Genomic DNA, 18,613 nt, shown 5'->3' with positions numbered 1-18,613 from the left:
GTGGAATAGTTCCATTTTTAAAGTGAAAGTATTTGACATGAGTGTTTTTGTTTCACTTTTGACACGTAATACTTAAATAGTGGAGGAGATATTATGTTGCCGTGTGCTCGAACTCTGCAAGAAGTTAATAATTTTTTTTTGACTAAAACACAACTGGAACCCTAAGTAAGGCATGTGTAAAATTTGAATGAAATTGGTTGCGTAGTTCTCGAGTTTTAGGGATTCACACAGACAGACAGACAGACAGACAGACAGACACACACACACACACATTCTCATTTTTATATATATAGATATATATAGAAAGAGAGATAGGCAATTATGCAGATAAACAAATTAGACACATTAAATATATTAAATGCAATACTTCGGGTGTAAAATACAAAATACATATATATGTATACATGCATAACGAGAGAAAGCAAAAGGTGGTGACTTTCAGATGATGAATTTTTAAGTATAAATATATAGATATTTATATTAATAGGTCCAACCTACACAGTGTACAAACAACAGACAGATGTTGGACTTATAACACTTTTTTTCCATCCCTTTAATTTTCTTTGTCATTTGTACTCTGTGGAAGTTTGGACCTAGTAATATAAATATATTTATACTTAAAAATTCACCATCAGAAAGTCTCCACCTTTTGCTTTCTCTTGCTTTGCATGTGTGCATCTATACATATTTTATATTTCCTACCCAAAGTATTATATTTAATGTATCTAATTTGTTTATATCTGCATGATTGCTTCTACATCCACACAACTCGATCCCTCTTATAGCCTTTCTTTACCTTGTGGAATCGCTCCCCTGTAAACACACTGGACTCTCAGTTAGAATCTTTTGAGTTCTACAAAGTGTTGTCTATATAGAGAATCTCTGGACCACCTCTATGGACTCATGTGTGCATGTACATGTGTGTGTATTTTGGGATGATCATAGTTTTTTCTTGCCAAATAAACACACGCACTACTCATTCACTCTTCACTTGTTTATTATTGTTCTTATTTCATGATGTCCATTGTCAGGAAATCTTTCATCACACACCTGTAACCTCTTGAGTAACATTTCGTCCTACGAGTCTCCTCCTGTTCTGTTTAAGCCATTCTAAATGGATTTGGTAGAAGAAAACTGAAAGAAGCCCATCACATATAAATCTTTTATCTTTTACTTGTTTCAGTCATCTAACTGTGGCCATGCTGGGGCACCACCTTGAAATTTTAGTCAAATATTTTGACCCCAGTACTTTTTTTTTCTTGCCGAACAGCTAGGTTACAGGGACATCAACACACCAGCACCAGTTGTTAAGCACTGGTGGGAGAGAAACACAGGCACAAAAACACACGCACATAAATATATACATATACACATATCTAACAGGCTTCTTTTAGTTTCTATCTACCAAATCTACTCACAAGCTTTGGGTTGCCCAAGGCTACAGTAGAAGACACTTGCCCCAGGTGCTACGCAGAGGGACTGAAACTAGAACCATTTGGCTGAGAAGCAAGCTTCTCACCACAGATATGCCTCTCTGTGTGCGCGCGGGTGTATGCGTATATGTGTGTCTGTCTGTCATTGTGCCATTCAACTAAAAATTCTTCAAGGCGGTGCCCCAGTATGACCGCAGTCTAATGACTGAAACAAGTAAGAGATAAAAGATACAGACTTCTTTCTGAACCTTATGAGGAAACAAATCGGCACAGCTGCGTAGGGATACCAAAAGGCAAGGAATCGGGAGGCTGTGAACCACTGAAAAATTTTGTCCAATTTTTTTTTTTTTGCTTCTTTCCTCCCACCCCAACCCCACACATAATTCTGTGTCCTTTTCCTGTAAATCTTTACTTCTTAATTAGAGTCTCTTTGGAATTATTGCTACAAGGATTTAAAACTGTAGCATTAAGAACGGTTTCTGATTTAGACAGAAGGAAGGACAACACTTTTCAAGGAAGGGGTTAGTCGATGCCATCGCTCGCAGTGCTAGACTGCTACTTTATTTTATCGACCCCCGGGGGTGGGGGAGAAAAGCAAAGTTGACCTCGGCAGTATTTAATCCCGGAATATGAAGAACTAGAAGAAATACCACAAGGCATTTTGTTCGACACTCCAACGATTCTGCCTATAAACATGAATTAACAATATTAATGATTTTCAACATAAGCAGACGGTCAGGGAACAAATGATTATATTACCCCAGAAGTTAATTAACTTATATTTATTTGATCAACTTAGGAAAGATGAAAGACAAAGTTGATTTCAGCAGTATTTGAACCCAGAAATTATATTAATGGTAGTAACAACGAGTCTACCGATGTTTTAGTAGCCAAAACACACGATATTTCATATCACTTAGTAAAAAAAATAAGTAAAATTCAAGAATAACAATATTATCATTCAGTATATATTTAAAACATTTCAAGAGAGAGAAAATTTGTATAATCGTAATAATAAATAATAATTTAATAAACCATATTATCTTAATTTACACTACAAGCATACACAGAGACAAACTTTTTCAAAGTGCAGAGTGGTAACAAAATGAAGTTCCATGACAACGGGGAGCATGGCTTCATTAGTTACCAACCTTACACAGCTAAAGCAGCAACATCGGAGTACATTCCTCTTTGTATCTCATTAAATCAACGTGAAATTGTGTTAGATTAAATTTATAGTTGAAATACCTTTTTACTCAGGTAGACAATCATCTTAAATGTGGAATTAGTAAACACCTAAAGTAAATAAAAAAAATAGCTATATTTATGTCTCTGTATATCGTCCTTTTCGTAGTCCAAACTTTAACACGAGATTACGGCGAGACTTCGGCAGGCGTAAATCTCGCGAGATTCCAGCAAATCGTCCTTTCTCTGAAGTGACGTCCATTACTGAGCCTGTGTAAGTAATTTCTCTCGTTCATTTCTCTTTAATTTGCACTAATTAACCTCGATTTCGTATCATTTTTTATAATTAATCGATAATTGATCTTTCTTTCCTTTTTTTATCCACCATCAGATCGAGTAGAAGTGAAACCATAACCATGGTCCCTCCAAAGAAATCCGTAAGTTTTTTTTCAACTCACTTAAACTCGCCATATTTAACCTTTTAATGTAGAACTAATTACAATGATTTTCCATTCATATTTCTCTTGCTCTTATTTTAACTATTTATTATGATATCTGATTCTTGTAACATGGTGTTAAACAATTGAATTTCAAATTTAATGTTATTGCCATTCTCTTCGTAAATTTTTTTCCCCCCAAATTACGCACATGTTATACAACCACGTGGCTGGTCTCATAACCAACGATTCTGTCATTAAATTAGTTTTCGGTTTGTCTATAAAATTAGTTTTCGGTTTGTCTATAACTCATATTAATGTAAGATTGCTTGCCTTACAATTGTGTATTAGCAAAGTTGGTATATTTTCCTTATAATTACACTCATCTAATGAGGAGACTAATTAGAGAGATCGGCGGAATAGCTATTACTGCCTCATGGAGAGGGAAACTGGCAAAGAATTGGTTGCTTGTTAACTCCAATAACTCGGAAAAAGGAAATTTTTTTCCAGTAAATGTTTCTACTAATACGTTTTGGATGATGTGGACTGCGATTATATCGAAATGTGGAGGGGGCAGCATGTGCATACATGCTGCCACGCATTACTATTTTCTTTAACATTTCAAGTTTCAAGTTATATGTGATATGCCAGTATGTATTTGTGCGCGGCCACTTCCCGAGACTCATCAAATTCCTATATCATCATCGTTTAACATCCGTTTTCCATGCTGGCATGGGTCGGGCGGTTTGACTGGGGACTGGCAGTGTTTCTATGGTTGGATCGCCAACCGATCCGAGAGCGTAGTGGGTGCTTTTTACGTGCTACCGGTACAGGAGCCAGTCGGGGCAGGTGGGCTAGCATCTGCCGCAACTATAATTTCCATTTTGATTGTGATCTGATTTTTGATTCCGATATAATCGTAATCTAGATTAAAAGGTTATCAGTCAGCAAGTGTGAGTGCAGTTGCACCTATGTTAGGTAGGTATGTCTTAGTTTAAGTACCATTCTGGCATTGAGGCGACAAGCGTCGCCTTATTTTCGTGTCGTGTTAAAAGCAAAGTTAAAATTTTAAGACGAAAGACAAACGAAAATGTGCTTTTTGCATATACACTTATTGTTGTGACATTAGGAGCCTTGCTGTTGAGTAAACCTGACACCGACCCCCAGAAAAGGGCCGTGGTACTATTCAAGAAGAGTGGCCCCGGTACTGTAATGGTCTACACTTCGGTCCCGGTTGGTTTCGCTTGCTTTCATCATTAATGTCCGACTTACTAGCGTCTTCCTATAAGTGTCACTATCCCTCCGGGACCGTTGCGTTTGATCCCCTTATTACCGTATTGACGAGTAGGAAGGCGCTCGAATCCAGCCACTTTAGGAACCGAGATTATAATAGCAATGGAGAAGGGCAGCAAACATCTGTGGGTTGGTCTGCAATGTGTTCAAGTAAGGCGGAGACGGACTGTATGTAATCTGAACCTTTCCCACCCTTATTTATTAATTTTTTTTTTTACGGAATCCCACGTTTTAGGTTATGGAGATTCCGATTCTGAAAAAAAATTGTTTGAAAAATTTCAATTCCCAATCCCCCCACCCCCACCAAGCAGGCTATTTACATGCTAGAAATAACAGCCAAATCTCACAAAACTAGTGTTAGGGTTAGGTTTACCCTGTGGATCTTTATAAAAACCGGAGCGGGGGGGGGGTCGAAGTTTTGAAATTGGGATTTTTGAAAAATAAATTTCAGAATCGGAATCTCCATAGCCTAAAACATGGGATTCCGGTGGGGAAAGGTTCAGATTACATATAGTCCATCTGGACCAAAAAATGAATAGTTCTGTGGATCTGTTATACTTCAAATATTTGATTATAGAATTTTTAAGGTGGTTTTTGTTCCACTTTTTCATGGTATTTTCTTTTACTTCAGAAAAAGGCCATTGAGAATATCAACTCGAGGTTGGCTTTGGTGATGAAGAGCGGTAAATATGTGCTCGGTTATAAACAAGCTCTGAAAACTATTAGACAGGGCAAGGCTAAATTGGTCATTATTGCCAATAACACTCCTCCTTTAAGGTATGTGAAATGTTTTGTTTCTGTAGAAATGCAGTTTGTTTATAGAAGAAAAATGGGATTGAATGAGTCTGCTAACTTAATGCATTTGTACGAGTTGAAACAGGTATTCGCAAAGTTTCTATTCATGTGTGCATGTTATTACTTAGCAATGCACTGAGATGGCAATCGTTAAGGCATAGGGGAATGTACCTTGAGGCATTGTTCTGAGGGGTCAGGTTTGCTTTTCATCCCTCAGATATTGTTAAAGTGTGTCATATACCTCTCTCCACATAATTACTGGTTTTGTACCTACACTGGAAGTAATTATATTATGTTTTGAAACAAATGGATACAGGCTCGGATGTATCCTTACACAATTTCTTCCTTGCTTCGGAGTACCAGTGGCATCATTAATGTTTACTAGCCCTACATGGAAGCTTGATAAAGACGTCATGCAATGCAGAGTAATAACCAAAGAGTGCCATCCTCTGCAGTAAAGCTGTGGATTTGCAGATGTGAGGTTGCGTGTCTGATTTTCAAATTTAATTTTCTATAATTGTTAATACATGTATATGTTAATAACTTTGTGGATAATGTAGAAAAAAGATGTACTGGTATTTTATGTTTCTTTGGGTTTCTAAGTATTGAAATTTTGTGTTTTTTTATGTCTGGCTTCGGAGCCTGGCAAGAGCAACGATGAAGCCATTTTTTTTCTTTTCACCTGATGTTTAATTTCTTTTAAAGAGAAAATCGCTAGTTGCATCAAGTACACTGGTTTGGTTTTATTGAATCTACGATGGGGTGTTGTACAGAAGCTGGCATGAATTGCTCCTGTCCTCTGCAATGACGAGCAAGATTTGCTACTCATTAAAAGGTTAATAGGTTTTCTCCCATTGTAAATTAGTAGCAAATGAGAGATACTGATACAGCTGAAAAGTATTACTAAAATAGATGTGACACCATAATACACCCTAGAAGAACGTAAAGTGATATTTTAAGAGTAAGATGTGGAAAATTCAACAAAAAAAAATTATTTACTGTTTTAAAAAAAAATCCCTCATACGTGTTTTGCGCATTCACGCTAATTCTTTGATAGGTGGTTTTATAATGGTATTGCAGTCCTTTGAACTAGTGTTACTTTCATTAATTTGGCTGCATAAAAGTGGACTTTTGTGATTTATTGTTAGTTTGGTTATGGCGTTAGTTGTAAATCTGATGCTGAAGATTTTTTATCTCTTGCAGGAAAAGTGAGATTGAATACTATGCTATGTTGGCTAAGACTGGTGTTCACCATTACAACGGCAGCAATATTGATCTTGGAACAGCTTGTGGAAAGTATTTCCGAGTGTGTACACTGAGTATCACTGACCCAGGTAAATAGACTCCTGTCTTATTCTAGTGAATGTGGATGGCTTTGTGAATTTATATAAACTGATGCTTGTTTGCTTTATGCTATTGTAAATGTAATTTGCTAAAATTTAATATTTTATTTTCCATTTCTCTTTTCAGGTGATTCCGATATCATCCGCAATGTTCCTACAGAGCAACAGAATGTATCATAATCTGTAAATTGCATCAATAAATTGTGTAATTAAGCACATTAGTTTTTGTTGTCTTCGTTGACCACAATGATTTTACTCTTGTATCAGTTGATGCTATCTTTCTCATTTATATAGTTTTCTTCTGAAATTTTGTATTACTCTTTGATGCTTGATGCAGAAACTACTTTTATCAGCTTAATGTTATTTCGTTAAATTCTTAGTTTTCAACATTGATTGAAGCAATAGTAGTGGAATTCAGCAGACATATGTTAGAAAGATCATTGTACCTGTAACTATTTGATTCCATAATGAGTTTAACCCATAAGCATTTAAGCCAGCTTTGTCTGGCCAACTTATGTTGCAATATCATTCTAGAAAGTTAAGGGATAATATATGATTAATTCAAAACAGTGAATATATAGGCATTGCATTAGACAGTAATTGAAAAGCTAAAGAATTATTTGTACTTTTTATTTCCAAATCATGTTGTACATGTGCAGAGTGCAGTGATTGTGCTTGTAGTTCTTTGTGCATTTGCAAAAATACATGGTGCTCACTTGGTTTCCTTAAATGGGTTGGTATGAGTAGTTAGAACCCTGAAATAAAGACAGAACTTCTTTTAATGTGTTTTGAGGTTTCTACTGTGATTGCATCAAAACAAAAAGGGTAAAAGTATGAAAATGTGCTTCTACTGATTTATATCCTTGTGGTCTATGTATAAAAGACTGCATTGAGTTGCTTGTGTTTCATAAAATCTAAAATCACTGCTTTGGTTGCACTGAGTGAATACACATTTTAGGTTTCCACAGCAAAAACCCCTGTCCCACTGCGCATGCATTACAAACGGCCCTGATCTCTCAGCCTGGACATGGGGGTGTGGAGAACTAAAAGGAACACTGAACAAATGAACTCTCTGTCTACAAAGATTGTGCAACATATTAGGGCCAGGCATGCTTTTTACCAGTGGACTAAGCAAACACTATCCACCACATGAACAGTGAGGCTATTGTTTACAATCAGCAAAAACAAAGATAGGGAATGGGAGTCTCCTCTGCTTCAGTATATTGAAGCAGGGCTGAAAATGCAACCACATGGTTGGGAGTGAATTCCTTTAGTATTCAAACAGACCAGATCTGGCCTTTCACACCTACCTTAAAATGTTATTCTAAAAATATACGATTACTTCATTGAAATCACAAAGCTACAAGATAATGTGTGGGTAGAACATATGGTAATATTCATGGCTTCAGGTTCAGTCCAACTGCATAGCATCTACCAAAGCCTTGTGAGGGAATTGGATAGACAGAAACTGAAATCAACCTCCCCTCTTGTATATATATGTGTGTGTCCTTCATTTCTAGTCATCATTACAAATGACCATGGGGGAAATACTATCTTGGTAACGAGTAAGGGCATCTGGCAATTGAAAAGTCTTGACTCCACAACTGCTGCAACTATGGGAAAGTAGTCAGTTCCTGGTTCAGTCCTACTATGTGGCATCCTGGGGAAAGTATTTCCTACTATAGTTTCATGCTGACCAAGCCTTTGTGTATGGATTTGGTAGATGAAGACTAAAAGAAGCCCTCGTGTATATATATGTCTGTGATTGACACTTATACCACTTGACAAATAGTGTTGATGTGTTTACATCTTTGTAATTTAGTAGTTCAGCCAAAGAGATGAATAGAATAAGTACTAGGTTTTTTTTTAAATCAAGTCCTGGAGTACATTCAACTAAAAATTCTTTAAGGTAGTGCCCCAGCATGGCTGCAGTCTAATGACTGAAACATGAGATTAATTAAAACAATGATGCTTAATAAAATGATTTGTACAAGTCTTTTAATGATGATCAACCTGACAGCAATTTTTTAAAGTCTCAGTATCACTCCACAATTTTGGACAAACATTATTACTTACTGTTAGTGTGTGAAGATAGGATACTTGTGTCTGATTCAGCAGCAGCAACATGCCAACCATAGCTGGTAGTCTTTAGTTTCTTCAATTGTTCTCTGTTTAAACTATGTTGTGAGTCTTCCTGATAGGGCTAATAATTAAAACAAAATATCCAGTGAGATTCTGAAAGTATTTGCATGGCTCAAACAACCTGAAAGGCAATATGTTCCATCCTTATATCATGGTTCAGTGCTTAGTGAGTCTTGTCTTGTACAAGAACTTCAAAAAAAAACTTAATATAAACTACTTGTTTGCCACAATCAACAATAATAATGGACTTTGACATGTGAATAAGTAAATGTATAAAACCAAAACTCCAGATTAACCAAAGCCTTGCAAGTGAATTTCTAAGACAGAAAATGAAAAAAGCCTATCATAGGTGCAGGAGTGGCTGTGTGGTAAGAAGCTCACTTCCCAACCACATGGTTCCGGGTTCACCTTGGGCAAGTGTCTTCTACTGTAGCCTCAGGCCAACCAAAGTCTTGTGAGTGGATTTGGTAGATGGAAACTGAAAGAAGTTTGTTGTATATATATATTTATATGTGTCTGTGTTTGTTCCCCCACCATCGCTTGACAACCAATGTTGGTGTATCTATGTCGCCATAACGTAGCGGTTTGGCAAAAGAGACCGAAAGAATAAGTCCTGGGATCAATTTGTTCTAAAAGTGGTGTTGCAGCACGACCACAGTCAAATAACTGAAACAAGTAAAAGAATTTGTGTGTGTCTGTTTCTGTCACATGGCATACGAGATGTAAAACAAGCATCATATAAGTGTGTCCCATCTTCCATGAAAACCTGTCATGCCATGGGGGATTATGTTGTGTAGAAATAGGGGAGAGTTGGCAAACAGGAAGAGCACCAAGCTGTAAAAAATCTCTCCAACCTAGCACAAGCATGGAAAAGCGAACTTTATGATGATAACATTTATACTTATAGTTGGGTAGTGTTGTGATAAGTAGACACTCATGTCAGACTCCTACTCACTTAAATTACTCTGGCCTCATATTAAGTGTAAAAATGGTAGACGGGGATCATTGAATCACAGCAAGGAGGCATTGTAAAAGGAAAGTAGTGATAGTTCTAAAACTTTGAGAAGCACTGTTGTAGGTATTGGGTATTGTATTATTAAGTGCAGTTATATAAATCAACAGCAGACATCATAAATGACTAGGACTTACCTCATGCTTCTTTGATTTCTTGGAAAATAAAGCCAAGGGGCTTCTTGCTGGTAAAGGGACGCTAGAGTTTGGTTTCGGGTTTGATGAGTTATCAACCATGTAATTTTGAGAAATTTGAAGGCTGATATATTCAAAATAAATTTACATTATTCACATTTCTATTTTTCTTAACATCTATCTATATATTCATGCAACAGTATCTACCTATCTTTTGTGTCACACTTCAAACTATGGAACGAAATCAAGGATATAAAATTTACATTAACTCTTCCGATACAAACCCACTTCACATAGCCCCTGGATCTATGATAGAAACAAGTGATCTAAATTGAAGCCTTCCATCAAAATTTCATGTTAGTATATGTTCCAAACAGCAGTTAGTTTACTAAATTCTTCATTAGTTTCAACATTAATTGAAAAAAGCAGTATATTTCACTATGAAATATGTTAACAAAGGAGTTAATCATAAAACAATTGATTGATAGATTAAGAAATAAAATCAGACATAATCTACTTAAAGTACAAGATCTCGTATTATTTGTAAGATTGAGAAATATTACTTAAAATGAAGTATGATATAAGTATTCTTCATTTAGTTCTTTACTAGTTATTGGACTGTGGCCATACTGGCTTTAGTCAAGCACATAAATTCCAGGCTAGTATAGTGCAGTTTGTCTTGTAACTATGAAAGGATGCTTACCATATTGGGCCTTCTTCACTATTCACTTTTAACAATAAACATACACTGATTCCCTTACTCACCCATTGAGAGATTTACTCATGAATTGGTTATCCACATAAGGTTTTGAGCTGGGGCTGTGGACATAGTCTTCTGAAATGATAAATAAACATCTTAAAATATCAGTATCCATTGTTGTTTGGGTAATTAATATACAAATTTGATAAAATGATTAAGATTTCAGGCATTCACCCAGGTAGCCAGGTTTGATTCCTGGCTGAAGAATGCTAAATTTAAGTGCAAGTGTGGCTGTGTTGTTAAGAAGCTTTCTTCCTAGTCATATGGTCTTGAGTTCAGTCCCATCACATGACACTTTGAACAAATGGTTTCTATCAACCTGGACTGACCAAAGCTTTGTGAGTGCATTTGGTAGACAGAAATTGGAAGAAGCCTATGATATACATATACATACATACGTAAATGTTGAATGACGACAATGAGTGCTCACTGGTGGATAGATTTTCTTTATTTGTGTATTAAGGCTACCATTGGTTTCATGTTAATAAAAATATCTTAATATCTTAACAATTTTTCAAGCCAATCACTTGGAAGAATGGGGTTTGTCTCCATTCTGGATGAAAACACAAAGTCTCGTCATACATATATGAATGCATGTATACATATATATATATATATATATATGTACGTTTGCGCCTTCTTGTCTTGACAAATATATTTAGTGCCAGAGGAATGAGAGGCATAGTTAACCTCAGTGGAGTTTGAACTTACAACCTAATAAGCCAGAATAAATATTGCAAAGTCTTTTTTTTTTTTTTTCTAATGCTCTATCAATTTCAATATATTCACCAATATATAGAAAATAATGAGAAACAGAATTTTTTGCACTGCAAAAACCTACCGTCAGAATCAGGAGAGTTCCATTCATATCTTCTCTGAAAAAGTGAACAGATTTCAATAAATCATTTATATACATCTAAAAACACTATATGTGAGTCTGCTGATTTACATATTTATACATCAGCCTAATTTTTGGTAAATCTTTATGATCATCTTATGTCATTAATTTAATTTTACTGCATGTTTTCTTGAATTTATATTTTTCAACATATTCCCACATTTTGTAACACGCTTCATATATGGTCATTTGTAAAGGGTAAGTCTTGCCAAACACATCTATTTTCTACTACTACATAATGGAACAACTTGCTAATTTATAGCAGTGTCTCATGTTTGACTTGCCAATGAAATGTTCTGACATGTAGTCTTTTCACTATGTTACAGCAAAATTATATTTATGTGTGTATATAAGGCAGATGATATATTATGTAACTAATACAGATTATGAAACAGCTGTCAACAAATGGAATAAACATATTTTCTCACTTTTCTTCCCTCGTCTGCTCATCTGCATACATACAAATGTTAAAATGGTGATGATGATGATAATGATCTCTATCATACATCAAGCTCTCTACACCTTGCTTAAAATGATCCAAATCTCTCCTATACTACTTTAGTCTTGTGAGTTACATGGCAACCAAATTAGTGCCAGTAACATGTAAGAAAAGCCCCTGGTACACTCTGTAACGAGGGTGGCATTAGGAAGAGCATCCAGCCATAAGAATCATAACAAAAATGTGACACTGGAGTAAGACACAGTCATCCTAACACTTGGATCTTCTCAAAACTTGCAATCCATTCTGGCATAAAATGATGTTGGTGATGGCAGTTCTTTAGCTCTTTAAGCATTTCAACCAAGCTTTCATAAGTTCTGTCCTATATTTTTCTTGTCATATTTTATTTAGTATTTAAACTATATTTTTTATGATGATGGTGGTGATCATGATGATGATGATGATGGTAGTGATGAAATTAGAAATACTGTTCAAAGATTTATAAGAGGGCAAAAATAAGTAACTGAACATCAACGATACACAAAAATGCAGTGCAGAAGGTTACAAGGGAAGTAAATGGGAATTAAATTCAGACTAACATTGATGTGAGCAGATACTTGTGAGGCACTTTCAATTTCTTCATCACTGTCATCAAATTTGTAGCTTGTTGCTGAAACAAAAACAGAAAATTGATATTAGCTGAAAAGATACAGTGATGTTTTTTATTTAATTATATAGGCACAGATATGGTGACAAAGTTACTATACTAAATTCACTATTTTCAAAATTAATTAAAGAAAGGCAACGTATTTCAACCGAAATATGGCATCAAAGGGGTTGAATTAAAGCCTTCCATCAAAATTTTCTGTTATGTTCCAAACACCAGCTTAATAAATTCCTTTATTAAATTTTACTAAATTCTTTATTTTTAAAATTAATTGAAACAAAAGCAGCCTATTTCCACAGAAATATGGTAACAAAAAGGTTAATGCTTTCTCACCTAAACTTTCTTGGTCTATATGTCTTCTGTGGTCACGAAAACAATTGCTTTGGGATGTCACTGAAAACAATACAACAAAATAGCAGAGATACAATGAAAATGATAATGATGATCTCACTCACTCATATTCTTGCTCGATGGGGCTGAGGTTATCTCAGGTTAACGGTCCCAGAGGCATGATTGTGTGTAGAACCAACCAGGTCCACCTGTGCCTCCCATCACTGGTGGTCCTGTGCTAGACACTCTGCATCTTCCAAGATGATACCAAGCCTCTGGAGATCTTCCTTGTTCAGCCATCCAGCACAGAGTCTGCCATGAAGCCTCTTTAAGCCCACAGCTACTGTGTCAGATGAATATAAGGTCCCAGTAGGATGATCTGACAGGAGGAAGAGGACATGTCTGTACCAGCAGATGGTTGTGAGGTCGAAATCTGTGGGCTGATGCATGCATGCAGCTCTTCATTGGAAATGTGATAATACTATCTAATGTTCTCAATGGTCCTCACAGCTCTGCTGAAGAAGCCAGTGATGACCAATCTTTTAATTATCTATTTCCTTACATTGGCATGGTGTAGATGTGTCTAGCAACACAGTATTCTTCCATGCACCTGGGAGGCCAAATCCTTTAAGACTTTATATAAATGTCAGCATCCAAGATTCTCCTTGGTCTACTTCTAAAGTTTTAGCATCAATTCACAACGCTTTTTCATCAATTATATACACCTTACACCACCAGATATATACATACACTATCTGTATGTATGAGTACATATATATGAGGTGTAGTTAAAAAGTATCCAACCTTGATGCTCCTTCCTGAGCATATACAAAAATTTTCATGTCTGTAGGTTGCATCATTCGCCTGCAATGACACATTGAGTACAGACGTGAAGCGTGTGCTGTGTAATTTTTCTTTTTGAGTCAAGATGACCAAGCACATTGAGTAAAGATACTGTATCAAATTCTGCCAAAAACTTAATGATACACAAGCCCAAACTATCAAGAAAATTCAGAAGTCCTTTGGAGATGATACTATGGGTAAAACACAAATAAAAGAGTGGTACAACCGATTCAAAAATGCCCACACCACAAGGCTTTGGTTGACCCGAGGCTATAGTAGAAGACACTTGCCCAAAGTACTATGCAGTGGGACTGAACCCAGAGCCATAATAATAATAAATATATGTATATAGTGTAGCAGAATCGATAAAAAGAATACAGTGATTTTGCTGTGAGGAGTGGAAAATTAAACATTTCAGACACGGTCCTTCAGGGATCAATTTAAAAGGAGAGAAATTTATGAGAGACAGCAGAGTTTTACATCCTCTAAGTTTGATCAGATACACACACACACACACATAGACATATATACATATTTACACATACAAACACATATATTTCTTCATACATAAAGATATATACACGTGCTTGTGTGTATCTTTTCTCGCCATTATGTGACACTTGTAAATGAGTGTCACCATCATACAAGTGGTGGTGTTTGTTTCCAGTCTTTCATGAAAACATGTTTGGCCATTGGGAAATATTACCTTGCTCAAAATAAGGGAGGATCAGTGATAAGAAGCACATGCAATTGTGGAAAATCTACCCCCAACAAATTCCATCAGACTCATGCAAGCATGGAAAAGTGGACGTTAAAACATTGATGACAATGACAACTGCAACACCACTGCCACCAGCAACAATGATGATAATGAGGGTATCTCGTTGATTTGGCCTATAATTATGCATAACACATGTGTAGACCATTTGATGTACGACTAAATACATTTTTAAACAATAACAACGACAAGAATAATAATGAACTTACTGGATTCTAAGTCACTTGCACTGGGATACAATCTGTGAAATAAATAAGGACAAAAAACTTACTATTAAAAAATGTTAAACATATTGAATACTAATCTAAAAGAAATCTCAGTTTTAATTTGAAATAAAAAACTTTTCTCATACACCACAACCATGAACGTTTATAAAGTAATGATATGTAAAGGAGAATAACAAATATTCTCCTTTTTTGTGAAAAATGATACTTCACAATACCATACAATTAATCCTTAAGATATCAACCAACTTGAGACTGTCCCTACTTCTATATTTTAAAGTGGTCTTAATTAAAACCTTCCACCAAAAGTCCATGTTAGGAATTTAGGTCATTTTAACCCTTTTGTTACTTCATATCTAAGAAGAATTCAGAAAAATTACTTTGTCATTATTAATCTGGTGTTTGCAACATAGATGAACATAAAATTTTGATGGAAGATTTAGATTTAGATAATTTTAAAACAAGAAGTCTGTATCATGGAGCCAGGACGATCAAGCAGGTTGGTGTCAAAAGGGTTTTTAAAAATTATAATGAAATCAGAAACAATGACTGTAACATTATGGTATTAAACTACTAACTGCACAGGCATGTGTTCAAATCTTATCATGGCCATTATATTGTGCCCCACTGGGCAAAGCATATAAGTTTCTTTGTCTTAATCTCACTGAGAATGGTACTCACTTCTACGTCACAAGCACCATCAAATCATAAATGTTTAAATTTTCCAAAACTATGAGACACATACATGACAAAACAGTGAAAATATTGATTTCAAATTTTGGCAGAAGGCCAGCAATTTGGTGGGAGTGGGTAAGTCGATTACCTCGACCCCAGTGTTCAACTGGTACTTATTTTATCAACCCCAAAAAGATGGAAAACAAAGTCAACCTCAACAGCATTTGAACTCAGAAGAACATACAGTTGGAAGGAATGCTGTTTAAGCATTTTGTCCAATGCATTAACAATTCTGCCAGCTCACTGCCTTAAACAGTGAAAATATTAAAGATAAAACTTACTTGATGTTCAGTTTCACTTGAGAATCTTCTCTTTGACGTAGAGTCTGTAACAAATGAAACGTTTCCATATATTCTAGACCTATATTTGTCAGGAAGGAAGTGATCACATTCTTTTATAGTTGGATGAGATGTAGCTTGTTACTGATTGGCCATTCAAAGCCATGTGGTAAGTGAAATCTTGTTTAGAGCCAAGACAAATTGGCTGCGATAGGTTCACAATTTCATGTGGTGTCTACAAATAACATCAATGAATTGAATGATCTTTATCCTCTATTAGGATGTGTAAGTCTCTAACATCTGATATAGTCTGGTGGTCATCCCAAGCACAGCTTAACCTATACTAACAATAGTAAAGGTGGGTGGAATATGTCCATAAATTTCCTTTTGGTCTCATGCTTATGCTTCACTGAGAAGCCTAGTGTATGTACCAGTAAGGTATTCTTAAAGTTCCTTCTTCTTAGTCCAGATTTCAGCTCCACAGACAAGAATGCTCTCTACACATGGCCCAAAACAAAGCCAACCTTTTTGACTTTCAAATACTTTGAATTACCAGGCATTTTGATGTTTCTTATGGCCACTCCTTGTCCTTGGTAGGAACTTGGAGTTATGTTCCAAGTACTAGCTTAATCTTATAAAAATTATTTATTTGACTAAATCCATTTAAATCCTTGATTATTTTCAAAAGATGTAAGCCAATGGTTCTCAACAGGGGTCCATATGATCCCTGGGGGTTCATATAAGATTTTGTTGTTAACATTTTAAAATTAAATTGCTACACTCCACAAAATATATTTATAATTTTTTTTTATACAATTTCTAAAAATATCTAATTATAAAAATAGAATAGGATTTTAAAAACTTCAAATGACTATGGGACCCACCCGAGTAAAATAGGAATCAGAGGGGTCAATAGGTAATAAAAATGCTTGAAAACCACTAATGTAAGAAATATATTTATTTAGAGTGAAAGCATGTGGTTTATTGGTTAGGGTAATGAGCTCACAATCGTAAGGTTGGGAGTTCAATTCCTGGTGATGCACTGTGTGCTTGAGCAAGACACTCTATTTCACATTGCTCCAGCCTACTCAGCTGGAAAAAATGAGTAGTACCTGTATTTTAAAGGGTCACATTCTGTATAATGTTGAATATCTTTGAGAATTACTTTAAGGGTATGCGTGTCTGGGGAGTACTCAACCACCTGCACGTTAATTTCATGAGTAGGCTGTTTTGTTGATCAGATCAACTGGAACCCTCGTCGTTGTAAGCGATGGAGCGCCAATTATATATTTATTTAGAAATATGGTCACAAAAAGATTCAGTGGTTTTACCAAAATATATCACAGTATCTCTACTAGTATATTACCTGTCATATAACAAGTAAGTCTGAAGTTACCCTTCTACCACCATGGGTAATATCAGACAATATGGCATACATACAGTAGTTATAATTTAACTTTATCGAATTCCTTGGTACTTTGATAAAATGATGAAATTAATATTAATTTTCAAAAGAAAAACACTTACCATCTTAAAATATAATTTAAGAAATTAAATTTCTCATTTACGCAACTCCTCCTAGAACTACTTTATCATTCACTCCCCTGTCTCTATGATTCTCTCTTTCCATTCATCCTGCACATTTGATGTTACTTCTCTCTATATCTTCCTTTTATTCTATCTCACCCTTTCTATACAATGGAAAGCATGACAGGAAAAATTAACCAACCAGCCAACTGGCCATTTATGTCATTATATACAGAAAGATTGTCTGGAAAGTCTTATCCTCTTGATTCTGCTGTGTCTTTTATTAATTACATGGTATCATTAGATCTCTACTTCCAAATGACTTAATGCTAAATTACCAAAATATTACTGACCTTGCTCAGCCTAAAGCCAGCAGAAGAAAGTGAAGAAACTCCTTCGGACTCCAAATCTGAGGGATTTTCTGCAGGAAGAATATTTGCAAAAAGATAATAAATAGAAAAAATTTATTACTTTCAAAAGATGTTTTTTTAAACTTGTTCAACCACTGGAGTGTGGTCATATTGGAGCATTATCTTGTAGGATTTAGTTGATCACAATTGATATCTACTTATTTTAGAAGTTGACTTCCCAAGCTCAAAGTTTCAGGTTCAATCCACCTTGAGCAAGTGACTCCTGCTATAGTCCCAGGATAAGCAAAGCCTTGTGAGTTGGACTTGGCACACAGAAACTGAAGAATCTGTTATGTGAGCATGTGTGTGAGTGTCTGCATGCCAGTGTGTGTGTGTGTGTTTGTGTCTGTGTATTTATGTGTGTGTGTTTATATCTCCTTGTCTTTGACATCAAGCATCACCTTCATTGAAGCAGTGTTATTGATCCCCAGTCTTGCCATGAGGAAAATATTACCTTTCTCTAGAAACAGATAAGGGTTTGTGACACGAAGGGCATCCAGCCTTAGAAAGTTTGCCTCAACAAATTCCATCCGACCCATGCAAGCATGGAAAAGTAGACATAATAGCAATAATGATATTATAAACATGCTGTGGTACCTATAACCTTTCATGCAAGAGTTCTATCACTGATAATTAATCATGTACAAGTAAAACTCTACAACTCACCTAACAAATCAATGGCACCATCAATCTCTTCATCTTCACCTGCTAGAGAAGGTTCTGGGGTGATCAGTTGATTCTCCTGCATAATCAATCTTTCCAATTCTGCTTTATGCTTCTGAGCATTAAATGCTTTACAACTTTCACGTCTTCATGAAAAAAAAAAGAAAAATGATAAAAATCATCATCATCATCATCATCATCATCATCATCATCATCATCATCATCATCATCATCATCATCATCATCATCATCATCATCATCATCATCATCATCATCATCATCATCAT

General features: G+C 35.6%; 3 protein-coding genes across 3 annotated transcripts in view; 1 reads left to right on the top strand and 2 right to left on the bottom strand.

Moving 5' to 3' along the window:
- Positions 1 to 2,824, bottom strand: part of LOC106879895 (WD repeat-containing protein 35) — a 99,754-nt gene extending 96,930 nt beyond the window's left edge. The window contains exon 1 of the mRNA XM_052971236.1: positions 2,682 to 2,824. Coding sequence (XP_052827196.1) covers positions 2,682 to 2,705 — 24 coding nt within the window. The 5' untranslated portion in view covers positions 2,706 to 2,824. The remainder of the gene's footprint in view (positions 1 to 2,681) is intronic.
- LOC106883751 (60S ribosomal protein L30) lies at positions 2,821 to 6,702 on the top strand. Its single transcript, XM_014934869.2, has 5 exons — positions 2,821 to 2,892; positions 3,010 to 3,055; positions 4,980 to 5,125; positions 6,347 to 6,477; positions 6,614 to 6,702. The coding sequence occupies exons 2-5, from the start codon at positions 3,035 to 3,037 to the stop codon at positions 6,664 to 6,666; spliced, it is 351 nt and encodes a 116-aa protein (XP_014790355.1). The 5' UTR covers positions 2,821 to 2,892; positions 3,010 to 3,034; the 3' UTR covers positions 6,667 to 6,702.
- A 406-nt stretch (positions 6,703 to 7,108) lies between these two features.
- The window catches only part of LOC106883752 (uncharacterized protein C8orf34 homolog), a 28,207-nt gene continuing 16,702 nt past the window's right edge, over positions 7,109 to 18,613 (bottom strand). Inside the window, exons 8-18 of the mRNA XM_014934870.2 lie at positions 18,330 to 18,472; positions 17,607 to 17,674; positions 15,730 to 15,773; positions 14,699 to 14,730; positions 12,872 to 12,931; positions 12,471 to 12,541; positions 11,376 to 11,409; positions 10,540 to 10,609; positions 9,778 to 9,898; positions 8,563 to 8,689; positions 7,109 to 7,241 (exon numbers count right to left, since the gene is read on the bottom strand). Coding sequence (XP_014790356.1) covers positions 7,234 to 7,241; positions 8,563 to 8,689; positions 9,778 to 9,898; positions 10,540 to 10,609; positions 11,376 to 11,409; positions 12,471 to 12,541; positions 12,872 to 12,931; positions 14,699 to 14,730; positions 15,730 to 15,773; positions 17,607 to 17,674; positions 18,330 to 18,472 — 778 coding nt within the window. The 3' untranslated portion in view covers positions 7,109 to 7,233. The remainder of the gene's footprint in view (positions 7,242 to 8,562; positions 8,690 to 9,777; positions 9,899 to 10,539; positions 10,610 to 11,375; positions 11,410 to 12,470; positions 12,542 to 12,871; positions 12,932 to 14,698; positions 14,731 to 15,729; positions 15,774 to 17,606; positions 17,675 to 18,329; positions 18,473 to 18,613) is intronic.

Source organism: Octopus bimaculoides, chromosome 10 (genome assembly GCF_001194135.2).
Source record: "Octopus bimaculoides isolate UCB-OBI-ISO-001 chromosome 10, ASM119413v2, whole genome shotgun sequence".
Lineage (NCBI taxonomy): Eukaryota > Metazoa > Mollusca > Cephalopoda > Octopoda > Octopodidae > Octopus > Octopus bimaculoides.
Note: the sequence above shows the minus strand (reverse complement) of the source record. Positions and strands in the feature narration are given on the sequence as shown.